The sequence below is a fragment of the Trachurus trachurus genome (assembly GCF_905171665.1).
Source record: "Trachurus trachurus genome assembly, chromosome: 13".
NCBI lineage: Eukaryota > Metazoa > Chordata > Actinopteri > Carangiformes > Carangidae > Trachurus > Trachurus trachurus.
In genome coordinates this window covers 8,593,298-8,617,058 of record NC_139892.1, presented here as the reverse complement: position 1 = coordinate 8,617,058, position 23,761 = coordinate 8,593,298, and the positions used below count along the sequence as shown (strand labels likewise).

The following is a 23,761-nucleotide window of genomic DNA, read 5'->3' as shown; positions in this document are numbered from 1 at the left end:
ACCACGGATCCAATCTGGCTTCCTCAATATCCGCATAAACTACAGGCCGAACTCGGTATTGCAGACACCATTGAGGGGTTGTACAAAAAGGGGGTGTTGATTGACTCACACTCTCAATGGAACACACCCATCTTACCTACGGAAAAGAAAGGTACCGGCAAATATCGGATGGTTCAAGACCTGCGTTCCATTAATAGTGCATTACGTACCGCTACGACACCGGTCCCAAACCCCTACGTTGCTCTCACCAATCTTGACCCCCGGCACCAGTGGTTCACCTGCATTGACCTGGCTAATGCCTTTTTCTGTCTTCCTCTAGCTGAAGATTGCAGAGACATCTTCTCATTCACCTATTGCGGTAGACAGCTGACGTACTCGCGTATGCCCCAAGGTTTTGCCCTCTCCCCAGGTCTGTTCAATCAAGTGCTCAAAGACATACTGTCAGAATGTACCCTGCCACCACACACCACCTTAGTGCAGTACGTTGATGACTTGCTATTAGCAGCACCCACGGCAGCTGTGTGCCTCCAAGCTACCAAACAGATCCTACTACATCTGTCTCAGAAAGGCTTCAAGGTTAGTAAATCTAAGCTGCAGTTAGCCAGAAGAGCCGTCTCTTTCCTAGGCAGACAGATATCTCAGAGTGGCTCTAGCCTCTCCCCTCAACACAGAGACACCATCCTGCACCACCCAAAACCTCATCTGGTCAAGGAAATGCTTTCTTTCCTTGGCCTCACGGGGTTCAGCAGGAATTACGTCGCTGACTACACCTCTCTCACCACGCCCCTTCATGACCTCATTCGTGAACATGGCATGCGTAAATTAACAGCTCCACTAACATGGACCACAGAGGCAGACAAAGCCTTCATTGATCTGAAACAAAGGTTATCCACGGCCGCCGAACTCGCGGTTCCCGACTACTCCAGCACTTTCTACCTTGATGTTTCTGGAACACCACACTGTGTTAACGGGGGGAAAAAAGGGGGAGAGAGGAAAGTATTAATGTACATAGTATGATGATGATCTGTCCAGAGAAAGACATTGACACAGACACAAATGAACATGCTGAAATCGAACATATAAAAACTGAGCAAAGAAAAGCCTCACCACAAGAGAAATCTATGTGGAAAAGTAGGGGTTGTACAGAAACAGAAGGTTTGTGGCGAGGTCCTGATGGAAGGATCATTTTACCGCCAGGAATCAGAGAAATAGCACTAAAAGAAGCACATGGGGTGGGACATGTCGGAACAGCACAGATGGTGAGAAATTTGGAAAATTGGTGGCACCCTTTTATGAAACAAATGTGTAAATATCATGTAAATACTTGTCCTGAATGTACGATGTACAACGCCAGACCAACGGTCAGACCCCACCCTGGACGTTACCCTCTGGAAACAAAAGCAGGAAGAGAAATTATCATAGACTACACAGATATGATAAACTCGGTTCAAGGTTGCAGGTATATGTTGGTATGTGTTGATGCATATACAGGTTGGCCAGAGGTTCTTCCCACAAGGAGGGAAGACAGTAAGACGGTGATAAAGTTCCTCATTAATCAGTACATTCCAAGACATGGTTTTCCGGAACGAATTAGGTCTGACAATGGCACACACTTTAAAAACCATGATCTGCAGAAGGTGGAGGAGGTACTGGGACTCAAACACAAATTTGGGTCTGTATATCATCCCCAGTCTCAGGGAAAGGTTGAAAGGATGAATCAGACCCTTAAAAGTAAGATAGCTAAAATCTGTGCCCAGACCAAGATGAACTGGCTGGATGCACTCCCACTGGCACTTATGTCGGTACGTAGCTCAGTGAATCAGAGTACAAGGTTCACCCCATTCGAGTTATCTACTGGAAGAATGTTTCCAGGGCCACAAACAAAGCTCGTGGGGTTAACTTTGAATGATCAGTCTCTAACCCCAAAACAGTACTTTCATGCTCTGCAGACTCTTGTTTCAGAATACGCAAAGCAGGTTGGTGAAAACAATGGAGGAGAAACAACAACAACTCCCGACTCCGAGTGGGTACTGCTGAAAGTGACCAAGAGAAAGTGGACAGAGCCACGCTGGACAGGTCCGTTCCAGGTAAAGGAGCGCACCTCACACGCCGTTCGGCTGAACGGCAAAGGAGACACGTGGTTCCACTGGAGCCAATGTGCAGCAGCTGAAGCCCCCGCCAGAACCCTGGGGGAAATCCGAGAAACACTGCGCGAGCAGAACAAAGAAGCAAAGTCCACCGATCAACAAGGGGCAGAATAATCCCCTGGTGGCGAAAGGGTGAGGTAGTCTAACCAATACCCCTAGGGAGGAAGTGAAATAGCGTTCCTCTCCAACAGTGGTGTGCCAAACCACCAACCAGGATCGTCGAGGCGCCCAGAAGAACATGCCGCTCACCTCATTCATCATCTGTTGGTTTGTGGTAATGTTGGTTTTTGCTTGGAGTCTCCACCACCTGTACACCACAGGAACAACTACATTATAATACCTATAGCATTACATCTTGATGGGTACATTTTATCTTCTTGTCATATTTTACCTTATTATGTTTTAAAAGTACTGCGCATATTGCTAAAGAGTTGTGTGATACACTTTATTGTGTTGAAAAGAAAATAATGAAGCTTACTCTACTCATCATTTGTTGGTTTGTAGTGATTGCGACATTTCTTTGGGCTCTTCTACACCTGCTAGTCACAGGAACAACAAAACTGTGATTTACAATCTTTTATACTTACCTTTGTCAATTGTGCAGTTGCTAAAAGAGTTGTGTGACTGAGATACATAGAGAGTTTGAATCTGTCTTGGGAGTAACCCTGCCCTGGACTACTTGTTGGAAAATTCTCATCACTGAAGGTTTTTACTGCTTGCTAAAATGTTACAATATGGGAAATGGAAACCTCTGTTGGTGGTGTACAATTAACAAAAACGTTGACCGCATTAATTACGTCCATTACAATATCCAGCGTCTAGGTAATCAAACGGAAGAAGGATTTAAAGCTGTCCACGAGCAACTTAAAGCTACCTCCCTTATGACTTTCCAAAATAGAATTGCTGTTGACATGCTCCTAGCCGAGAAAGGAGGTGTCTGTGCTATCTTCGGTGACCAATGTTGTACTTTTATCCCCAACAACACAGCCCCCGACGGTAGGCTAACTAAAGCAATTGAAGGTCTAAGGTCCCTCAACAAGAAAATGAAGGATCACTCAGGTGTAGACACCTCCATGTGGGATAACTGGATGGAGGCCTTCGGAAAATACAGGTCTCTGGTGTCATCATTGTTGGTATCAGTGGCTGTGTTTGCCTCCATCCTGACCCTATGTGGTTGTTGCTGCATCCCTTGCATTCGCTCCCTAGCCAGTCGCGTCATCACCACAGCTATAGAAGGTAAACCGCCCGCACACCTCACGATGCCTCTACTCACGGTAACTGACGTTCCCTCTGATTGTGAACACGAAGATACTGACCTTTCCATGTTTCACGTTTGAGAAGGAGGTGTGACTCCTTACTCAAATCTTTCACACTATTTTTGCACTTAAGTCTTTCTCACTGTTTTTTGCTATTATGCCAAAGTAACTAGACGTACATGCAACCGCACTGCCTTATTTTGTTCATGATAATTATGTTGGTGCTAGCCACCCTCACAGATAGCATGTGCGGCTCTACCAAGGGGTCTGTGATATATCTGACTGGAATAATAAAGTGAATGAGTGTTGACTTTTTGCTTACAGCTCAGTTTCACAGAGTGCCTTATATGTGGTGTTGGTTTTGAGGTTGTTTGAGATGTTTTTCTTTTCATTTGTGTGATCTCTGTTCAGAGATCAAAAGGGGGATTGTGAATAATAATAGCTATGTTACAAAATGACATGTGCATAACAGGATGTACCAGAAAGAGCAGAACTGAGAGTCACCATGACTTTAAGATAACTACACACAGAATTTCACTACACATAGATCATGTGACCATAGGCCTGCACATCAGCACACGTCAGAGCTCACATAGACCCATCACAGTAGTACACGCCTTGCCCACTGGGAGGGACCAAACCCACAGTGTGTAAGGCTGAACAGAAACATACACAGATCAGATCGTTCTCAGCTCTTCCTGGTAACACTGTCTTTGTGTGCTGTATGATCTCCGCTCTCTGCAGACTGCGATTAAATACTTATCTGATTCAACCTTCGCCTCCTCCACTTTGTGTCTTGCCTCCCGACCTGGGTGAGATCCACACGAGCGGATCTCAACATCACTGCAGATTCTGCAGCAGTGAGAACGTGAGGCTGAAGGAGAGGAGATTTTTTTATTTTTAAAAAGGACACGTTAGCTTCTCGCTATGGTAACGCTGGTAACAGGTGACTGATAGGTCTATTGGTTACTGTGCGTTTGTCCCGACTCTGAACAGCGGCGGCGACGCAGCGTTAATGAAGCAGCGTCAGGCAGGCCGCTCACCGTCACTGAAACTCCGGATGAAATCTCCGTTTAAAAACACTAAGCTGCGAGCGATGCGATCCATGTAGCACGCCCGCTGCAGCGACCCTGGAGGCCCCTCCGTACCAAACCCCCCTCTCACTCTCTCCCCCTCCCTCTCTCTCTCCAGCGGTCCTTTCAAAATAAGTGCATAAAAAGTCCGGGGGAGAAAAAAAAAAAAACACCAACTGAGCTGGTGCCGTGCCGGTGAAAAATTCAACGGTGGCGGCTGGTCATTCAAGTCATCGTGTCTCAAGTCAAGTCAAGTCCCGAGTCTTTAACCTTCAAGTCCGAGTCAAGTCGCAAGTCTTATTTTTTTTGTCAAGTCAAGTCAGGTCGCATCAAAATAGCGACTCGAGTCCAAGTCACAGTGACTCGAGCCCCCATCTCTGGTAAAAGTCATTAGTTGCTTGACTGACAGTTAGTACAGGTATTAGAATTTGAAGTTGAAGATATTCAACAGTAACTCCAGTTATGCAATAGTGGTCTTTAAACTGCGTGGGCTGTTATATAAATATAAACAGTGTTTACAGTGACTGATAAACTACAAGTTGATTGTAATTCCAGTAAACAAACATGTTCCTAAAAACAAGGATGGGATGTTACAAGACACTTCTTGTAAAGTAGAACACCCACAACTGTGCAATATTTGTGTATTGCTGCCCTCACAGAGAAAACAGACACCTGTTAGTGGGCAGGAACGTTGACATAAGGGACAGAAAACAAACCATCCACTCAGAGGAAGTGGCCTGTGTGCATTGTTTGTCTGTATATGTCAGCCCTTTACTATTCATTGTGCATCAGTTTGAGACACAGACACATACAGTAGTTACATAGTGAATGTGTTGAGCAAGTGTTTGTGTAGACGAGCGTGTGCAAACCACCAGCAAACAGACATGGACTTTCACAGGGTACACAAAATGTATCTTTAATAAAATGCAGGTGTTTAAAAATATACTTGTAACCACGGCAACCCAAGGACTGACCACACTTCTCTCTTCAAGCTGCAAAAGAACAAAAAGATAAAATCCAACATGAGGGCTCATTACATATGTAATTTGTACTTTGTGTTTATGTACATGAGTGATGAATAATTTGTTGTTTAAGATTTTCAGCCATAAATAAGTTTCCTAAGAAATATTAAAGTAATCTTCTTTCAATAAGAATCAATACCTGCAGCACAAGGGTAGATATACTGTGTCTCAGCCTCGTCACCTGAGAGACAAAAGAATAGGAACGGACATAGATTAAAACATTCAATTTAAAACTTTCCTCATGTGTCCAACATTTCAAACTTGTAGTATTCATCATTGCAATTCTGACAACTGTTCTGTAACAGGGTTTATGGAGTGTGTAGGTGTGAGTATGAGTTTTACTTGGCTGGTAGTAGTCATAGATCTTGACCACAGCTGGCTTCAGGTTCTGCACTGAGAGCTCCTGTATGAGCTGTAAGCTGTGGTTGATGGCCGTGTCCTTTGGTAACTGTTGGAGGAAAAACAGACAACAGGATCAGTAACACATCTGGAGAGCGTCCTCCATTGATCCCCACCGTGAATCCCTCTCACCTCCCGAATGTAGACCATAACGTGGTCTTGCTTTTGTTCCACACGGTCCACCAGCAGGGCACCTTGGAGCTGTAATTAGACGACACTCAGCTTCAACACATGAAAACCTATCAGTTCTGCTGAGCTCACAGTTTTGTCTAATATCTCACCTGTTTCAGAGACTCTGGGTCTGGGACAAAACCAGAGAGCATCTTGATATCCAGGATCACCATGTTGGTGGTGGTCTCCTCTCCACTATATCTGTAACATAACCATGACAACCTGGGTTCCTCACAACAGTAGTATTACAGTTGTATCAGTAGAGACTCTTGTTTTAATTTGAGGTTTGCTGTTATAGTTGATGATAGTTGTGGTAGCTTCAGAGCATCACTTGCAGCATTCCTCTGTGACTTAAGGTGCACCTGTTGATTGGTTACTTACAAGGAGCTGAAGTCCAGAGTGAGTTTTGGTCTATGAGATGTTCTGATGCAGTTTGCCTCTGGTTTCACTTTGACACTCAGAGTGTTGACATCAGTAGGAGTTGGGATGTTGTAGTGAAGAGAAACCTGCGAACAAGTTTTAATATCAAAGGTGAACTAGAAAAAGAATCTCAAGAACTTGTTTTAGTGTGTTGGTGACTGTCCTTGTGTGTTGCTTTCTCTAACACCAGAAGTCGCCTGAAGCGTCGAGTTGAATGAAAATAAAATATCATTAAACTACCTGTCAGTGGAAGGATCAGTCTTCCTGAGGTTCCCAGTGAACATCTGACCTCAAACATCAATAAAATCCAAAACAAGCCTAAACATACTATTATGTCCACTGACCTGCATTGAAGCACATGCAGTTCCCTTCACCTCCAGGCTGTACTTTCCTGTCACGTCAGGCAGAGTCTTCTCCTGGTAGAGCAGCTTGTTGTTGTGGTTTACATCAAATGTCAGCTGACCACTGGGGGACTGGACCGTCACTGTGCTCGAACCCTCTGGACTGAAGACCAGAGTGGAGTACAGAGCCAGAGCCTGAAGAGCCACCACTGTGTCCTACAACAAGGAGATAAGTAAGAGATGGTGCGAGGTGATGACTAATGTTGTTTCCGTCATACTAGTCAAGAAAAGTCCAGCTTTATGCTGTTTGGGCCGTACCTGTGTAGAGGAGAAGCCTCCATATTGGTTCTGCTGGCCTGTCAACCATCTGACGATGCCAGAGACGTAGCCCAGGTCTTCAGTAGAGGGGGAGACACTGAGTTTAGCCAGTATAACGTAGGAGCTGATCTCCACAGACAGAGAGGCTGAAGTATCTGCTGCTGTCTGAGACCAGTGGAGGAGACCCCCTAAAAACAGCCATTCACATCAAACAGGTATGAGAGGAGCTGCATTCACAGGGAGTGAGGCCAGAATGATCTCCTGTAGGAGGATGCTCACCTTGTTTCACTGCCACTGTGTCCAAGTGCTGCAGAAGGTGACCACGGGTCTCCATGTCTCCTGCCAGAGTGAAGACGTACGCCAGCAAAGCTGTAGCGTAGGTGTTGCTAAGGTCACCAATGGACTCTTTGAGGCAGGACAGGCTTTTCCTCATCACATCTTCCTGTAACAGGAAACATCTCTCATTATAATCTCTGGATTCTCCTGGCATTCATTCCCTGTGTTCCAGCATTCGTGCCTTAGTGTTGTTGCCTGCATGTTCTTTTTTGTTCGCTGCAAGTTTAACAAATCTTTTTTTTTCTCACCATACCGGTTTTCTTGAGTCTTGTCTGTTAATTTGGGTCCTGTTCAAAACCAACATCTTGACCAAAAGATGGATCCAGCAGATAAGTTACCTCCCTGGATGATGACTCTCTCAATTTTTTGCATATGTGGCAGGATGAAGGAGGACCCAAGCGGGGTTTGAGTCTCCCAGTTAAGAGTCATGCGTGCTGATCCCTTTGGGCGAAAGGTAAGCACACATGACTCTTACCCGGGAGATTGAGGTTCAAACCTCCTTCGTCCTGCCACACGTATCAGGCAGCTTTGATTGCCGATACTAGCAGGCCTTCCATCTGCAGCCCAATCCTCATCTTTAGACTGGACCTTGGCAGCCCACCTACCCAGCGAGGCCCCAGCCCCAGCCTTGTCCTGGACTCCAGCTGCTGCATCAACCCTGCCAAGCCCCAGCCTTGATGCTCTCTGACTAGGCCATAGCCTTTATCTTTTCCAGCTTGGCTGCAGCCTCCACATCCCTATTCAGCTGGGCTCCAACCACTTCCAGTCCCTACTCCAGTTGGTGGAAGCCACCTCCAGAAACTTCTCCAGCTGGGTTTCAGGCACCTCATGTCCCCTCTCTAGTCATTCCTGTCTTGGGGACAGGGGTGCCAGTGGACACGAATCCTGCCTCTGCGCCTGGGGTCCAGGAAGACACCTCTCCAATCCCTGTTCTGGCTGGACCGCAGTGTTCACTCTATGCTCTGGATGGATAGCAACAGGCTAGTCCACAGCCTACCAGTTCCATCCCAGGTTGCATGGCTGTAGCACCCAACTCAGAGATGGTGGTCAGAGCAGCAGGGAGGAAACACAATAGATGACGATGCCAATCCCCTGCACTTCCCCAGCTCTGATGGGTCTTGGTTTATGGTGTCCTGTCCCCATCCTAATGCCTAGCTGTTCAAGGTCTCTCCAGTTTTCAGCCGGTGGTTTGTCCGTCTCCCCTCACCATGGTCCAATGTGGTCTCCAGCTGGCGGGCCACTTGCAGCGTCATCCTGCAGCCCTACCTCTGGAGAGGACCTTCCAATGGCATCGGCCTTCAGAGGGGACTTGCCAGTGGTGTACGCCTCCTGGCTGGATTTCTAATGGCGCGTTTCCACTAGCGCGCTTCGGCTCGGCGCGCTATTTGCGTGTTTCTGCTAGCACGCAGTACCTGAAACCAGGTACACTTTTGGTATCACCTCAGCCCTGGTTCCAAGCGAGCCGAAGCGTTACTGTGACGTCAGCCGACTGCCTTCCACTGATTGGCCGATGAGTGTCGTCACTGGAAGCGTCATAACCGCGTGACGACCGACTAGAATGTAAATAAAAAAAAGACTCAAGACAAGACACCACTTTTTACTGCTTCAGTTTGTACTGCTGTTTGACTTCGAACACGAGATGGCTTCTCAGAAGAAATCCACTCCTTGGTTGTTCGAGGAGGTACAGACGTTCCTGACTCTGGTTGCCGAAGAAAGGATTCAGAGGGAGCTCGACGGCACCACACAGAGCGAAAGGGTTTCGGTTCCGTGTTATGACGACCCCGCCCACGTCGAGGAGGCACCCAAGTGATACTCAGTTGTAATGGAAACACAACCAAACCGAGCCGAGCCGTGCTAGTGGAAATGCACCAAAAGTCTCTGAGCCTGTCTGCCTGGCCTCCTGGCAGATCCCAAAAATCTTCATGCCCTCCCTCCTGAATCTTCGTGCCCAACCTCCCAACTTTCTTGTTGTTCAGCCCCAGTCATTGGCCATGTAGGGTGATCTCCAACTATCAGACACCTCAACAAGCAGAGGGTAGCTCACTTCAACCAACTGACAAAACATCTTCTTTTTTTAAAGTAAATGTTCTGGGCTTTTTGTCTGTAATTCATAGAATAGTTTAGAGAGACAGGAAATGGGGAGGCAGAGAGGGGGAAATGCTGGGCCACCAGATTCGGGATTAAAACCGGGGCCAGCTGCAGCAAGGATTTGGCCTCTGCATATGGGCTATACAGCGTCCCGACATAACACCTTCTTAATAAGGGGGATGTAGAGAGGCTGAGTCTACACATAGTGCAGAAGGTGATATTACACACAGGCAGTGCTGTGCAATATTAAGATTGTAGTACAATATAAAAATGTCTTCTTTCTTTTCCTTGATCCTCTTGCACGTGACGCTTAGAGCCAACCAGATTAATCCAGAGCAAAGTGTCAGGCTTCTTCCAGGGACACGTTACAGGCCATTAGGTCCTGGGCCACGGTGACGATCCATTGGGTGTGTGTGGCGCCTCTGGTGTGTCTCCAGCTGGCCTCGTGGGGGTCAAAGTCCAAGATGGCATGTGTCTGGTGTTAGGCGGGTGACATGTCCGAACCAGTGCACTCTTTTTGGGATGCAGGGAGGTGTTTTGTCCGTTCTGGAATCCCATTGTTCGTGACATGATGGAACCATTTCACTCCCTTGATCCTCCGCAGGGCTCAGATGTCAAAGCTGTCAGAGGCCATTACTGCAGGTCACAGGACATGTTTATTCCGGTGATACAAGTCAGCAGTGTAACACCCAAGGATGTGGGACTTTTTTTGTGGTGGCCGCCAACACTAAATTCTCTATGCAAGAAAAACCCCATTAAAAAATACTATATTCTGATATATATCCTTATCGGGATATAAACATTTGTCCATACTGCACAGTACTACACACAGGTGTGATTCTATCTGGTACAAGACTCCAAATCAAATAGTCACAGGTAACTGGAAAGAGTCTACTCACATTAACTGACATGTTCATCTCCAAGAAGGAAGCAGTGATGTAGGCACTGAGAGTGACTTCATCAGACACTCCTCCCTGTGGAGAAGAAGCATCATTCAGACATCATCATCATCACTCAACGCTAGTTATCACAGAGCTGTGAAGATTGCCATTTAAGTGAACAAAATGTCACTCAAGTTTTTTTTCAAGTCATTTTTAACACCCTGATCTGTATGTTCACTTCCTCAGGGTCATACTGAGTGCACAGGTACCGTCAGCTCACCTTCATTCTGTTGTTAAAGAGATTTCCTGACTTTTGGAAACAGCCATTTGTTTGTTGTTTCCTCAGCAGCCAGGTCTTTGACTGTTGGATCTTTTCTGGGTCGATGTAGATGAAAGACTGAGCTTTGGCAAAACATCTCATCACAAAAGCCGTCAGCCTGAAGAAATCACAACAAGGTTTCATAACAGCAACACAGTGAGACAGAAACCCTAACCATCACCATACGAGCCTTTGGTGTCAGAACTGGTTTAAAGTTGAACATTGACAACACCACGTCGATTTTGTTCATTATCAGGTCATATTGTCCTTTCATTATAAAGTATTCCACAAAGTAACTGTATGTACAGTTACTTAGAAAAGAAATCTTTGAATGCCAATTTGACAAATTCTCATGTATTTGTGTTTTTTTATATATATCATTACGAATTATCGAGTGCAGATTAAAATAAATTAAATCAATTTAATGCATAAAATGTATTCTGTGTAAAAAAATAGGACTTTTCTCACCAAGTGTTTCCTGCTCCTGTGCCAAATGTGCTGTATGCACCATCACTGTGTTTGTAGTTCAGCTGTCTCTGGTAGCCTGTGTAACAATCAACATGTTTATTCCAGCTGTGCTCTGATAACTTTTGGAAACATAAAGTTCCTCATCAGAACCAATCTTTGAGTTTCTCTCTTTTTCTTCAATATGAAGCTGACACAGACACTCACCACTGCTCAGGAAGTTGGTGGCCTTCTCCAGGATGGCTGGGGTCAGCTGCTGTGTGTTTTTCAGGTACTGGAGGATGTAGATGTTGGGAGCCAGGAGCGCCATGTTCTGCTCCCCACATCCATACGGCATCCGCAGCAGCCCATCCACGTTTTCCAGGGCTCGGCCCAAGATGTCGCCTGCACAAAATCACTGACTCATTCAGACTGAACATGAAAACAAAACTGATTTTAAATCTCAAAGACACAGGACACAAAGACAATCAGTGACAGAGTGATTTACCCAGGACTGATAGTGAAGCACGGGCAGATCCATCAATCACATTCTCAGGGAGCTCTAAGTCTATTTCCTCTGTCAAAGCCTCTCCTGTGTACAGACGGAGAAGAGGAGCTCAAACAGCACTCAGTACCAAAACAAAGACATAATTTAGATTTTACAGAGGATCATGACTGGAAGTTAAGACCAGTGCCATCAAAACTTGGTGTGGGTAAGTTCTCCCATTATATTTTGTTGATAAAATGTACGAAAATATCCTCATTGGATTTTGGATACACGCTGTAATCCACTCCTTATAACTAACAGCATCCGTCATTGGTCCAAATGTCTGGTCTTAACCAAACCCACCTTTCGGACAGAGCAGCCAGTTGTGAGTCTTTGTCAGCTCAGTTCCTTCAGCCTGAATGAGAAGGAGGGAGGGAACAGTGTGAGTTACCAACTCCTCAATGCCAAAATTACAAACTATGTTTTTGTTTTTAACTTTGTCTCCATCGTGTTGTCTTCTGTATGAGGCACCAACCTTTACAATGAGAGATTGTGTGACCACGTCAATACGACCTCTGTCCGGCACACTCACAATCTCATTGCCACATAAAACTTGAGAAGCCACAGCCTCAGCAGACACAGTCACATTCACAGCCCCTAAAAAGATCAGCAAATGCACACACACACACACACACACACACACACACACACACACACACACACACACACACACACACACACACACACACACACACAGTGACAACAATTAGATATAGATAGATTATATATTATCAGCAAATAATCTGAATTGAAGTCTGTAAACCTTATATCTGACATCATCAATAAAGTTTGTCCCTCACCTAAGGACGAGGGGACCATCGTCCATCTGAGGGTCTTACGCTCACTGCCACACAAACAGGATGTGTACTGGCCACTAGAGAGCGGGGTGAGGGTGTAATCTAAGGAGGGCACTGGAGTCACAGTCACCTGTTCAACCAAGACAACATTATAGTTTATAACTGAAGATTCAACCCAGATAACTCAAAATGTTAATTCATTCCAAAGCCTGTTCATTGAAATATATTTGTTTTTAGCTTGAAGCCAAAGAGGACTGAAGGTGATTATTTTTAAAGAACAAGATATTTGACTCATTTGTGTTACCATGATGCAACTGGACAGGTAGTTGAAGACGGTGGCCTTCAGTTCAAAGTGCTCCCCCCTGATGATGGAGTAGGGCAGGGTGAGCTCCAGGAAGAAAGGCTGGAAGACGGTGATTTCTTTACGAGGGGCCAAGCCAAAACCCTCAGGGGACAAACAGAAAGCCTCTGTCTCCCAGGTGGTGATGGTGTCTGGGACGGTGAAGGACACGTCCTTTGTTCCAGATTCTCTGGATCAACAGATATACACACAGGTACATGATGTCAGAAAATTATTGTTTATCTCAGGCATTATATGACGTAGTTAATTAACAACCATAACATTCCTGGTTATATACTGTATTTGTTAAAAGGATTATTTCATTGTCATTTCCCTTTTGTAATCTGTAAAGTCACATAAAGATAACACTTAAAAGCAAAATACCTCCGAAATTGCATGACTAAAAAATAACTTCCTTCTGTTTCAAATGGTAGAACATGTGTCTGCAAATCTACAAATAATATCCTGGCAAAAGGTTTGACAGATGCTCACCCAACGTCTACCAGGTCCCATATCCAGGTCTCAGGGAAAAAAGTGCGAACTGTTTGGATTGGAGGAGGCGGAGGGGGAGGTGGAGGCGGGTCACGCTCTGACTTAAACATTAAACTGGAACCAACACGTATAGGTCCATATCCACTCAGTGGCAGACTTAAGTATCTAACACCTGACATAAGAGAGACCACCAGATATTCAACCAGAGGCAAAGGCAAAAATTACAGTGAAATGAATTATACAAAAAATATTAGCATGATAGAGAAGAAAAAACCTTACGCTGGTGTTTTAGTCTAGACCAGGGGCACTCTGACTTTTTATTCAACAAATTAGTAGCCATCTGCAGTCCAACACTCTAGAAAACCCAACAACACAAAAAAACTGAATCACATCACTGAAAGTTCACTCACACGATCAATGTGTGTTATTATCCTTTGATATTGAAAATGTTGTGTAAGAATTACCTGGAAAACATTAAAAGGGTCGTGATTCTTGCCATGAAGTAGACCAAATAACTCTCGCCCCCACATCGGGCATGTTCGATGATCTTGAACCTCACGTGGAACAGAGGATGATTTTGTGACAGGCAACAGGCCAAATATCTAAGAGGAAAGCAGAGATTCTAGATATAAACTGATGAAAGATTATTTCATCTAGTGGCTACAGTTGGGATGCTTTTGGCTCGGTCTTGTGTTCTTGCCAAAGTAGAGTCATAGCAGTAGTGAACAGCTGTATAACAGTTTGGAGAACTGTTATACAGCTGATATAATCAAACAGAGATGAAATACATCCTCTGTCAGTGGGACTTAGCCGTTGTTTCCCAACTGTTGACAAGGATTAGAGAGCAGCAGTTACCCTGTCAGCAGTCAGAGTCTTCCCCGGCTCTTTGAGGAGGACGCTCTGGTCCACAGCGCTCACCCCACATAGAGAGTTTGGTTGGGCCGTCAGCTGCAAGGTGGTCTCCTCTCCTGGGACGGCTGAGGACGGAGAAAACTCCAGAGACACCTGACACAGACAAATCCATCTGGTCAATGTGACAATAATGTGTATCATGCTTCAGTTTAGTCTTCTTTCTCTCTTTCTTTTGAGTTAGCGCTAGAGAGATGACAGGAAATGAGGCAGCAGTAAAAAGGTCCAAATCCAGACAAAGGACAGTGCAATCGCAGTTAGTGTCTCAACCTCAAGTCAAAAAAGTGATGCAAAGGCTTCGACTAAAAACCTCTTTTCCATTTTTCCACTGACCTTATGATTGAAGCACTTCTTAGTGTTGAAGTCGGCACTGCCAGTTAACAATTTTCCACTGGGGAGGACGGCATAAATCACAACCTGGATGACTGGAGCCGTCTCTGGAGACACTTCCAACTGAAAGGTCAATGTGCCCTCAGTCACTGCAATAACAGACCAGCTGTTACGAACATTCATCAACCACAGACCTCCATATATCAATGAATCAGTGCAAATCCTGTCAATTAAATACAGTTTTGTTTATTTTCAAGCCAATTTAAGTAAATCAGCTACAAAAGTTGGGTCCTTCATTGATTACTTTCTTTAAAATCATTTGTCTGTCTTTATTTCTTGCACCACGATATTGCCAGTTCTGTAGCAGCCAATATAGGAGATAGATATAGTACCGTATCTGAAATTCACAACATGGCCCGCCTTTGCTCACCTGAATTATCTTGCAGTTCGACCTTTTCAAATCCTTGCATGACAATGGCTCCTCTGGACAAGACCTGGAGGATTTGAGAGAAAACAACTGTACTGTTCCTGCACAGATTACAAAGAACATGTGTGTATGTTTTTGTCACAAAACATGTGTATGGTCCACTGGGACATGGTTCACCCATCACTATGTGAAGCCTTCAAGGCGCAGTTAAAAACGTACCTGTTTCGACAGGCTTTTGAACTGCATGGCACTTAATTACTGTTGTTGCTTTATTCTTTGCTGCTCTTCATCTATGTATATACTGCATTGTCTTATTATGTTTCATGAAGGACTCTGCTGCTCTTGTTGTGTTGTTTTATTATGTTTTGTGAAGCACTTTGTGACTTTGTGCTGCGAAAAGTGCTATATAAATAAAGAATTATTATTATTATTATTATTATTATTATTATCACTCACCAGATAGATGACGTCCACAGAGCCCTGTTTCTCTCCCACTACTGTGTACTGGATGGAAATGCCTTCTCCTCTGCCACAGGGAAGTGGTTGATCCTTTTGCTTCACCTCCAGGGAGCTGTGTGTTTTGATATCCCTGGTAGAACGATCGGCCGAAGACAATGTATGACTTCCATACTGATAATAAGGAATTTGAGAGCGATGACTTTCTTGCTGTGGTGTGCTTCTCACCTAGCATGTAAAAAAACAGAGAGAACATCTGTTAATCTGACTTCATGTTTCAGATATCTGCATGAAACTGAACCAAGGCCAGTGTTTTTAATCATTTAGAAAACAAGAAACGAAATGGGGAAGAAATGTGCCAGCATTTACAGGAAGTGTAGTATCACTATAGCGCCACTAGATGGCGCCTCCTTGTTTTGATGATTTGTACCTGAGTTGACAGATGTTTAGCGCTGCCATAAAGATCCACAGGTGAGAAACGTCCTCATTCAGTGACTGTTGATGCATGTTGCTGTCTATGTTCTACTTCCCATGTGTGAATATAGCAACATGGAAGTGGTCAGTGTCAATACTGCAGAATAAGGTCACAGAGTGGAAATCTCCACTGTGGTTCTCAGTTGTCAACTGGAAGTCCAGTTGCATTGAATTCAGCATCTAAAGAATTGCTGGTAGTCGTCTCCACCTACTCAGACTTTAACAGTGTTACTTTATCATTACATTTATCTGCTTACATTACATCATTTTGTCTTTAAAAGGGACTTTTAATTTTATTACTGTCATTGACATTTTGTGACATTTGAGGGAACCGTGTTTTTATAATCTCCTCATAATAAAGACTACTTACATATAGTAGGATGTCCCATTTATGGTTGGTTGTGTTGAATGAAAAAGCAGCAATACCATCACGATCAGTTGTGACTCTCTGCACTAGACGTACTGGTCTGTATTTACCCTCAGATATGTAGAGCACCATGTCAGGAATGGGTACTTTATTGTAGTTTACTGCTTTAACCTGTTGGAAACCCAAAGTCTGTGTTACTGCAAATGCACATGGCTTGAGATTCACTATGGACAACACAGCACTAAGTAAGGTCGAAAACATTTTACACTTACTTTTCCCTCCACAACCGAGCCACTGTTATAGAACTTAGGTGTGTCTATGAAGATCAGTTTCCCAACTTGATAAGAAAGCTGTGAAGTCTTTTCTTGTGAGAGTGAGATACCTGTAAGAAGGCCTTATTGTTATTGTCCTATAAACAAAATGATCACTTGGAAAGATATTGTCCACACACTTACCAGTCCCCTCCTCCTCTGCTTTGGCAAAGAAATCCAATGTGTTTCTCCTTGTGTGTTGTAACAAGTTTGTGAGAGTGGACATGCCCAGAGTATAAGTGGCACAGCCTGTCTTGTCAGTCTATAAGATAATACTTACATGATTACAAATTTCAACCAATTCAAACAATAAAAACCAATATAGAAATGTGTATGTACAGACTATCTATCTATCTATCTATCTATCTATCTATCTATCTATCTATCTATCTATCTATCTATCTATCTATCTATCTATCTATCTATCTATCTATCTATCTATCTATCTAAAAGCAAAGTGTGTATCAGCATACTAGCATACTAATACTCTAGTACTTTTAGCTAACCTTAACCCTAGGGAGGCAGATGAGACTCTTGAGATAGTAACTGCACCTCTTTTGTCTCCTCATAGCACTGGGCCTCGTTCTTTCTCTCATGGCGCTCAAGAGGTCGGCAGATCTTCAATTCAACAATACCTGGCACAGGTTGTCCATATGTATACCTGATTAGATGCAAATGAAATTAGTTTCATTGGGGTCATGTGATCATCTTCGAACCTCTGACTTTAATTCTTGATGAATGAAAACATGAGTCTGTCTTGCGCCGGTCAAAGAAATGTATGGTGCGCGCGGAGGCTCATAAATGTAGTGTGAAAACGCTTCGCTTTTCCAAAACTGCTCGTTGTCCCTTTAAGTTTAGTAAAAAGACCAGGTAGAGGCTAGACAGGCCAGATAGATAGAGAGAGTCCAGATAAGTAGAGAGAGTCCATCGACCGACAACAGCGGGGAACCCCAGAATGAATTGCGACCAGGGAACATCGGACCCTTTTTGGGAAACCGGGGAACATAAGACCTGGGGAACATAGGTACTCCCGTTTCATTCAATTAAAAAATCATGGATCCATCAAATTGAGGGTAACCTGTCATTTGTTGAAACAGGTACTTACTTCAGACACACTTCTGCTTTGAATTCCTCCTGTCCAATGTTTACTTCATCAGGTACTTTCATTTTCATGTCAAATTTAGGCAAAACTGGGAAAAAATTGTTGTTGTCAGCATTCTTCCTTAAATCCAAATCATGAGCGATAAAAACTAAACAGTAACTTACCATATTTCTCCACCTTGAAGCTGTGAGATGTTTTCTGTCCGTCAACTGACACAACAATGTGATAAGTTCCTTCACGGGCCTCAGAGTTTAAGGAGTAAGACAGTTGCAATATTTTACCATTCGAGTTTTCATTTAGCCACTGTCCAATCCTGTTGTCACTACAGTCCTGTTAAATAAAGAAAATGCATGTATGACATTTACATTATGAATCTACAAACAACAGGCATCTTGCCCCCTCTTTGTGAACATGTTAATGAGGCCAAATGGAGCCCAAACCCAAAGCAAGTCTTGGCATGAAGCAGCTCTGATAAACAATGTAGTCATGATTTCACAGTAAGAAAATATTACCAATATTTAGATCACATCCTCAGAATGAGAATATGATGATAACTCTTACCTTCATTTCGATGACATTGTACTGAAAAAAAGGAAAGATCTGTTAAGGAACAGGCTAGCTTTTGTTTGACCCACCACTCAGTCTCCTGATGAATCCAGGTTTGAAATGAAAAACTTTAAAATATGTTTTTTAAAATTAGAAATCAGCAATATATTTGCTTTGAGCCACCTCTGCTCGGATTTCATTCTACATCTATTTAAAACGTGCAGGACAGTGAAGACTGAAGAGTATCTGTCTTGCTAAGGAATGTTTTTATCCCAAAAAACACAAGTAAATTTAACTCATGTTGCACCAAATCATAACCTTGACACACTCATAAGAAGTTGTCTAAGGCCCAACGTTTCCCACGAGTAAGCACTTTGGTGTCAGTTGCAAGGTTCAGTTTAGTAGTTTTGAGTCTGTACTGCAGATTGAGTAACTAGTTTGGATAACGGTCAATACATTTAACATAATGTCCTAGATCTTGGACTATTGACCCAAACACCCATGAGCTGATAGTCCAGTTAACTGGGGCATGAACTAAAACCTGCATTGTTATAATACAGTAACACAGTGATTTGTTAAGTGAAGTCAAAAAGAAAGGAGAGACTGTTCCAACACTCACCAGCTGACTGACAGCTCTAAACCTTGTGTCCAATGTAATGACTCTGAAATGTACTGAGAAAAACCCAAGGAGATTAAATTCAGTTTTTACATCTTCTTTTCTAGATACATTTTTTCTAAACTTTTTTTTTTAAGCTTTAGAAATAAAACCAATGTGACTGAACAGCTAACATGACAGCTAACAACAAGTTACCTGTTTGTCCAGGGAGGTAGATTGGTTTATCTGTTTGAACAAACATCATTGGTTTGTAGACTTTGATCATGACTTTCCTTACTTCTTTAGAGTAAAATGTGTCGCCTCGTACCTCCACCTCAAACTTCTGTATGTCTTGATTCTGCACTACAGGAGCCTGTGAGAGAAAAGTACTTAGACTTTAGGAAAACAAACATTAACAGAAGAAATCCCCAAACTGATAATCAAAGCCTTCCTCGGGAACTGACCTTAAAGTGGGTACAGGCATGAAACTCTTCACTGGATGTTTGTTTAAGAAGGGTCGTGTTCTTCATTTCAGACATCAGTGTGATGGTCATGACCACAGTCTCGTTGGGCTGCAGGAGACTCGCACAGAATTTGGTTTCAGCTCCAGCTTCAATAACTGCAGGAACAGCCACCATGTAACGCCTGTAGACACAGAGACATTCAGCCAACAGCACAATCTAATACTTACTGAAATATGTTGTTACCGACATCTCTCCCAGTCCAGGTAAACTTACAGCTCTGCCATCGTCCAACCCACACACATCCAACTCAGGCAGATCAACAGTCTCCATGTCTTTATCTGTGTCCCAGCGAGACCCATGACTGACTGAGATGAGCTCAGAGCCTCTGGTAACCAACAGAGCCATCCTCCTCTTTTTTATGTATCTATCAAGTCAATCATTTACAGACCAAAACAACTCAGTGGGGATGTCACATCCAGAAGGATGGCAATGGAATTGGCAGATCCTCTTGTCATCTGCACCTCCCCACAAAAGGCCTACATCAGACCGGGCATAAAAATAGTCATTGATTGTGGCCCAAGTCCGTTGATTTGATAAGATATAGCTTAATATGTTTTGCTAGTTTCATTTTAAGCATAGTAACAACAGATTTTACTTTATGCTTTTCAGTTAAGAACTCGGTATCACTTTACAATAAGGGTCCCTTAATTAACGTTAGTTAGTACATTATTAAGCATTAATATATTAACTAATGTGTTAATTAATGCTGAGTAATGCATACATAATGATAACAAATTACATTATTCAACTTTTATTATTACTTAATAATTTATTAACTAACTAACTAACTAACTAACTAACATTAACTGCTTACTAATAGGCTACAGTAATTAATGTGTTTCCTAATCCTAAGTAATACATAATAATGATTGTTAAAGCAGAAGTGAGTGATCCGGTCGTTTTCGCTAATGCTGCGTTCCAGGTACAGTAGGCTTTTGAAATCATAAATTACAGCTTCAAGTCACAATTTACGACTTTGTAGCGTTCCAGGCAACCCACTCGTGTTTTTCCGACCTGTTTTACCGGTGAAAGTCACTATAACGGCCACTCGTAACTTCCGACCCGTGAAATCGTACCAGTACGTCTTTTTGTACAGTCTATGTACCAGATCGAACTGGTACGACTTCACAGGTCGGAAAAAAACGAGTTTCCTTGAACGCACCATAACAGTCCTCGTCCCTACATCGCCACATTCACGGCGTCCCTTGGCTGCACACACAGCCCTGCATGCCGTTCTCTCTCCTCATTGGATAAAAACTGTAGGATACGATAAATGTTTTCTCTTCGACTCAGAGCAGAGCAGAGTGACTGACAGACCCGTGTTTCAGACCAAACACTCTATGTAAGTGATTGCTGTCGGAAGATATAACTATTTAAGACTTATATTAACACAAATATATCACTTACTTCTGCTTTAATATATCTGTAAACAGTTAATTAATGCTTAATAATGTACTAACATTAACATAACATTAACACTAACATTAAGGGGCCCTTATTGTAAAGTGTTACCAAGAACTCTTCTTTAGTAAAAGTCATTAGTTGCTTGACTGACAGTTAGTACAGGTATTAGAATTTGAAGTTGAAGATATTCAACAGTAACTCCAGTTATGCAATAGTGGTCTTTAAACTGCGTGGGCTGTTATATAAATATAAACAGTGTTTACCGTGACTGATAAACTACAAGTTGATTGTAATTCCAGTAAACAAACGTGTTCCTCAAACAAGGATGAGATGTTACAAGACACTTCTTGTAAAGTAGAACGCCCACAACTGTGCAATATTTGTGTATTGCTGCCCTCACAGAGAAAACAGACACCTGTTAGCGGGCAGGAACGTTGACATAAGGGACAGAAAACAAACCATCCACTCAGAGGAAGTGGCCTGTGTGCATTATTTGTCTGTATATTTGTCTGTATATGTCAGCCCTTTACTATTCATTGTGCATCAGTTTGAGACATAGTTACATAGTGAATGTGTTGAGCAAGTGTTTGTGTAGACGAGCATGTGCAAACCACCAGCAAACAGACATGGACTTTCACAGGGTACACAAAATGTATCTTTAATAAAAATGCAGGTGTTTAAAAATATACTTGTAACCACGGCAACCCGAGGACTGACCACACTTCTCTCTTCAAGCTGCAAAAGAACAAAAAGATAAAATCCAACATGAGGACTCATTACATATGTAATTTGTACTCTGTGTTTATGTACACGAGTGATGAATAATTTGTTGTTTAAGATTTTCAACCATAAATAAGTTTCCTAAGAAATATTAAAGTAATCTTCTTTCAATAAGAATCAATACCTGCAGCACAAGGGTAGATATACTGTGTGTCAGCCTGGTCGCCTGAGAGACAAAAGAAAATGACCAGACATAGATTAAAACATTGAATTTAAAACTTTCTTCATGTGTCCAACATTTCAAACTTGTAGTATTCATCATTGCAATTCTGACAACTGTTCTGTAACAGGGTTTATGGAGTGTGTAGGTGTGAGTATGAGTTTTACTTGGCTGGTAGTAGTCATAGATCTTGACCACAGCTGGCTTTAGGTTCTGCACTGGCAGCTCCTGTATGAGCTGTAAGCTGTGGTTGATGGCCGTGTCCTTTGGTAACTGTTGGAGGAAAAACAACAGGATCAGTAACACATCTGGAGAGCGTCCTCCATTGATCCCCACCGTGAATCCCTCTCACCTTCTGAATGTAGACCATTACGTGGTCTTGCTTTTGTTCCACACGGTCCACCAGCAGGGCACCTCGGAGCTGTGAGGAGACGACACTCAGCTTCATCAACACATGAAAACTCATCAGTTTCTACTGAGCTCAAAGTTTTGTCTAATATCTCACCCGTTTCAGAGACTCTGGGTCTGGGACAAAACCAGAGAGCATCTTGATATCCAGGATCACCATGTTGGTGGTGGTCTCCTCTCCACTATATCTGCAACAGAACCATAAAAACCCAGTCCTTCATAGGTCTACTAACGCTAGTAAACATGATCTATTTAAATCTAACACCTTGGTAACCGTTTGGATGTTTGAGCTAGGCAGGAACTTTTCCTTCAGCACACACTGTACTGTATTGTTTGTTTAAAAATTCATAATCACTTACAGTGACTTAAACTTTAAAGTGAGTTTGGGTCTTTGTGATCTGCTGGTGCACACGGCCTCGGGTTGGACTTCAACACTTAAGGTTGTGATGTCAGTTGGAGTTGGGATGTTGTAGTGAAGAGAAATCTGGAAAACAGACATGAAAGGAAGGTTCAACCAAAAAACTAAACTAAATCTGATTAATTTCCTACATTGAATTAGGTTCAAATTTATCCTGCATTAAAATGTATTCTTTGAGAAACACCATGTTGCTGTGGAAGGGGTCTCATCTTCACAAGTTTGTTTTAGGTTGCTGCATTTGGATTAATTATAATTTCACTTTTCTGTATCACTCCAGTGCCTTCAACTTGAGGACAGTGTCCTATGGAAGATCGAGGATGTACATCAAAGAGAAATAAAACAGTTGGAGCTCCAGTGCTGACTGACCTGCATTGAAGCACATGCAGTGCCCTTCACCTCCAGGCTGTACCTTCCTGTCACGTCAGGCAGAGTCTTCTCCTGGTAGAGCAGCTTGTTGTTGTGGTTCACATCAAATGTCAGCTGACCACTGGGGGACTGGATCGTCACTGTGCTCGAACCCTCTGGACTGAAGACCAGAGTGGCGTACAGAGCCAGAGCCTGAAGAGCCACCACTGTGTCCTACAACAAGGAGATGTAGGTAAGAGATAGTGCGAGGTGATGACTAATGTTGTTTCCATCCTACTTGTCCAGAAAAGTCGAGCTTTATGCTTTATATGGGCCGTACCTGTGTGGAGGAGAAGCCTCCATATTGGTTCTGCTGGCCTGTCAACCATCTGACGATGCCAGAGACGTAGCCCAGGTCTTCAGTAGAGGGGGAGGCACTGAGTTTAGCCAGTATAACGTAGGAGCTGATCTCCACAGACAGAGAGGCTGAAGTATCTGCTGCTGTCTGAGACCAGTGGAGGAGACCCCCTAAAAACAGCCATCCACATCAAACAGGTATGAGAGGAGCTGCATTCACAGGGAGTGAGGCCAGAATGATCTCCTGTTGGAGGACGCTCACCTTGTTTCACTGCCACTGTGTCCAAGTGCTGCAGAAGGTGACCACGGGTCTCCATGTCTCCTGCCAGGGTGAAGACGTACGCCAGCAGAGCTGTAGTATAGGTGTTGCTAAGGTCACCGATGGACTCTTTGAGGCAGGACAGGCTCTTCCTCATCACATCTTCCTGTAACAGATTACAAAGAATACTTTGAGGAA

At 43.4% G+C, this 23,761-nt stretch overlaps 2 protein-coding genes across 4 annotated transcripts in view; both read right to left on the bottom strand.

The window, feature by feature from the left end:
• LOC310996140 (alpha-2-macroglobulin-like) overlaps window positions 1–19,776 on the bottom strand; it is a 41,097-nt gene extending 21,321 nt beyond the window's left edge. Inside the window, exons 1-36 of one of the 3 annotated variants that reach the window (XM_083985485.1) lie at window positions 19,646–19,776; window positions 19,373–19,553; window positions 19,125–19,281; window positions 18,933–18,985; window positions 18,329–18,349; window positions 17,932–18,097; window positions 17,771–17,855; window positions 17,218–17,326; window positions 16,810–16,927; window positions 16,627–16,736; window positions 16,358–16,525; window positions 15,514–15,741; window positions 15,061–15,124; window positions 14,634–14,779; window positions 14,247–14,396; window positions 13,856–13,993; window positions 13,671–13,746; window positions 13,392–13,563; window positions 12,864–13,089; window positions 12,563–12,689; window positions 12,238–12,359; window positions 12,066–12,117; window positions 11,724–11,807; window positions 11,444–11,620; window positions 11,240–11,315; window positions 10,733–10,889; window positions 10,471–10,545; window positions 7,427–7,589; window positions 7,148–7,335; window positions 6,833–7,045; window positions 6,450–6,574; window positions 6,179–6,269; window positions 6,030–6,098; window positions 5,841–5,946; window positions 5,638–5,679; window positions 5,359–5,468 (exon numbers count right to left, since the gene is read on the bottom strand). In XM_083985485.1, the coding sequence (XP_083841611.1) occupies window positions 5,464–5,468; window positions 5,638–5,679; window positions 5,841–5,946; window positions 6,030–6,098; window positions 6,179–6,269; window positions 6,450–6,574; window positions 6,833–7,045; window positions 7,148–7,335; window positions 7,427–7,589; window positions 10,471–10,545; window positions 10,733–10,889; window positions 11,240–11,315; window positions 11,444–11,620; window positions 11,724–11,807; window positions 12,066–12,117; window positions 12,238–12,359; window positions 12,563–12,689; window positions 12,864–13,089; window positions 13,392–13,563; window positions 13,671–13,746; window positions 13,856–13,993; window positions 14,247–14,396; window positions 14,634–14,779; window positions 15,061–15,124; window positions 15,514–15,741; window positions 16,358–16,525; window positions 16,627–16,736; window positions 16,810–16,927; window positions 17,218–17,326; window positions 17,771–17,855; window positions 17,932–18,097; window positions 18,329–18,349; window positions 18,933–18,985; window positions 19,125–19,281; window positions 19,373–19,553; window positions 19,646–19,731 (4,326 nt within the window). In that variant the 5' untranslated portion in view covers window positions 19,732–19,776 and the 3' untranslated portion in view covers window positions 5,359–5,463. Of the gene's footprint in view, window positions 1–5,358; window positions 5,469–5,637; window positions 5,680–5,840; window positions 5,947–6,029; window positions 6,099–6,178; window positions 6,270–6,449; window positions 6,575–6,832; window positions 7,046–7,147; window positions 7,336–7,426; window positions 7,590–10,470; window positions 10,546–10,732; window positions 10,890–11,239; window positions 11,316–11,443; window positions 11,621–11,723; window positions 11,808–12,065; window positions 12,118–12,237; window positions 12,360–12,562; window positions 12,690–12,863; window positions 13,090–13,391; window positions 13,564–13,670; window positions 13,747–13,855; window positions 13,994–14,246; window positions 14,397–14,633; window positions 14,780–15,060; window positions 15,125–15,513; window positions 15,742–16,357; window positions 16,526–16,626; window positions 16,737–16,809; window positions 16,928–17,217; window positions 17,327–17,770; window positions 17,856–17,931; window positions 18,098–18,328; window positions 18,350–18,932; window positions 18,986–19,124; window positions 19,282–19,372; window positions 19,554–19,645 lie in introns of those variants that run through there. The other 2 variants (XM_083985486.1, XM_083985487.1) reach the window with 2 other exon arrangements.
• A 1,692-nt stretch (window positions 19,777–21,468) lies between these two features.
• The window catches only part of LOC310995771 (alpha-2-macroglobulin-like), a 41,064-nt gene continuing 38,771 nt past the window's right edge, over window positions 21,469–23,761 (bottom strand). The window contains exons 29-37 of the mRNA XM_083984895.1: window positions 23,567–23,729; window positions 23,288–23,475; window positions 22,969–23,181; window positions 22,544–22,668; window positions 22,282–22,372; window positions 22,129–22,197; window positions 21,944–22,049; window positions 21,741–21,782; window positions 21,469–21,571 (exon numbers count right to left, since the gene is read on the bottom strand). Coding sequence (XP_083841021.1) covers window positions 21,567–21,571; window positions 21,741–21,782; window positions 21,944–22,049; window positions 22,129–22,197; window positions 22,282–22,372; window positions 22,544–22,668; window positions 22,969–23,181; window positions 23,288–23,475; window positions 23,567–23,729 — 1,002 coding nt within the window. The 3' untranslated portion in view covers window positions 21,469–21,566. The remainder of the gene's footprint in view (window positions 21,572–21,740; window positions 21,783–21,943; window positions 22,050–22,128; window positions 22,198–22,281; window positions 22,373–22,543; window positions 22,669–22,968; window positions 23,182–23,287; window positions 23,476–23,566; window positions 23,730–23,761) is intronic.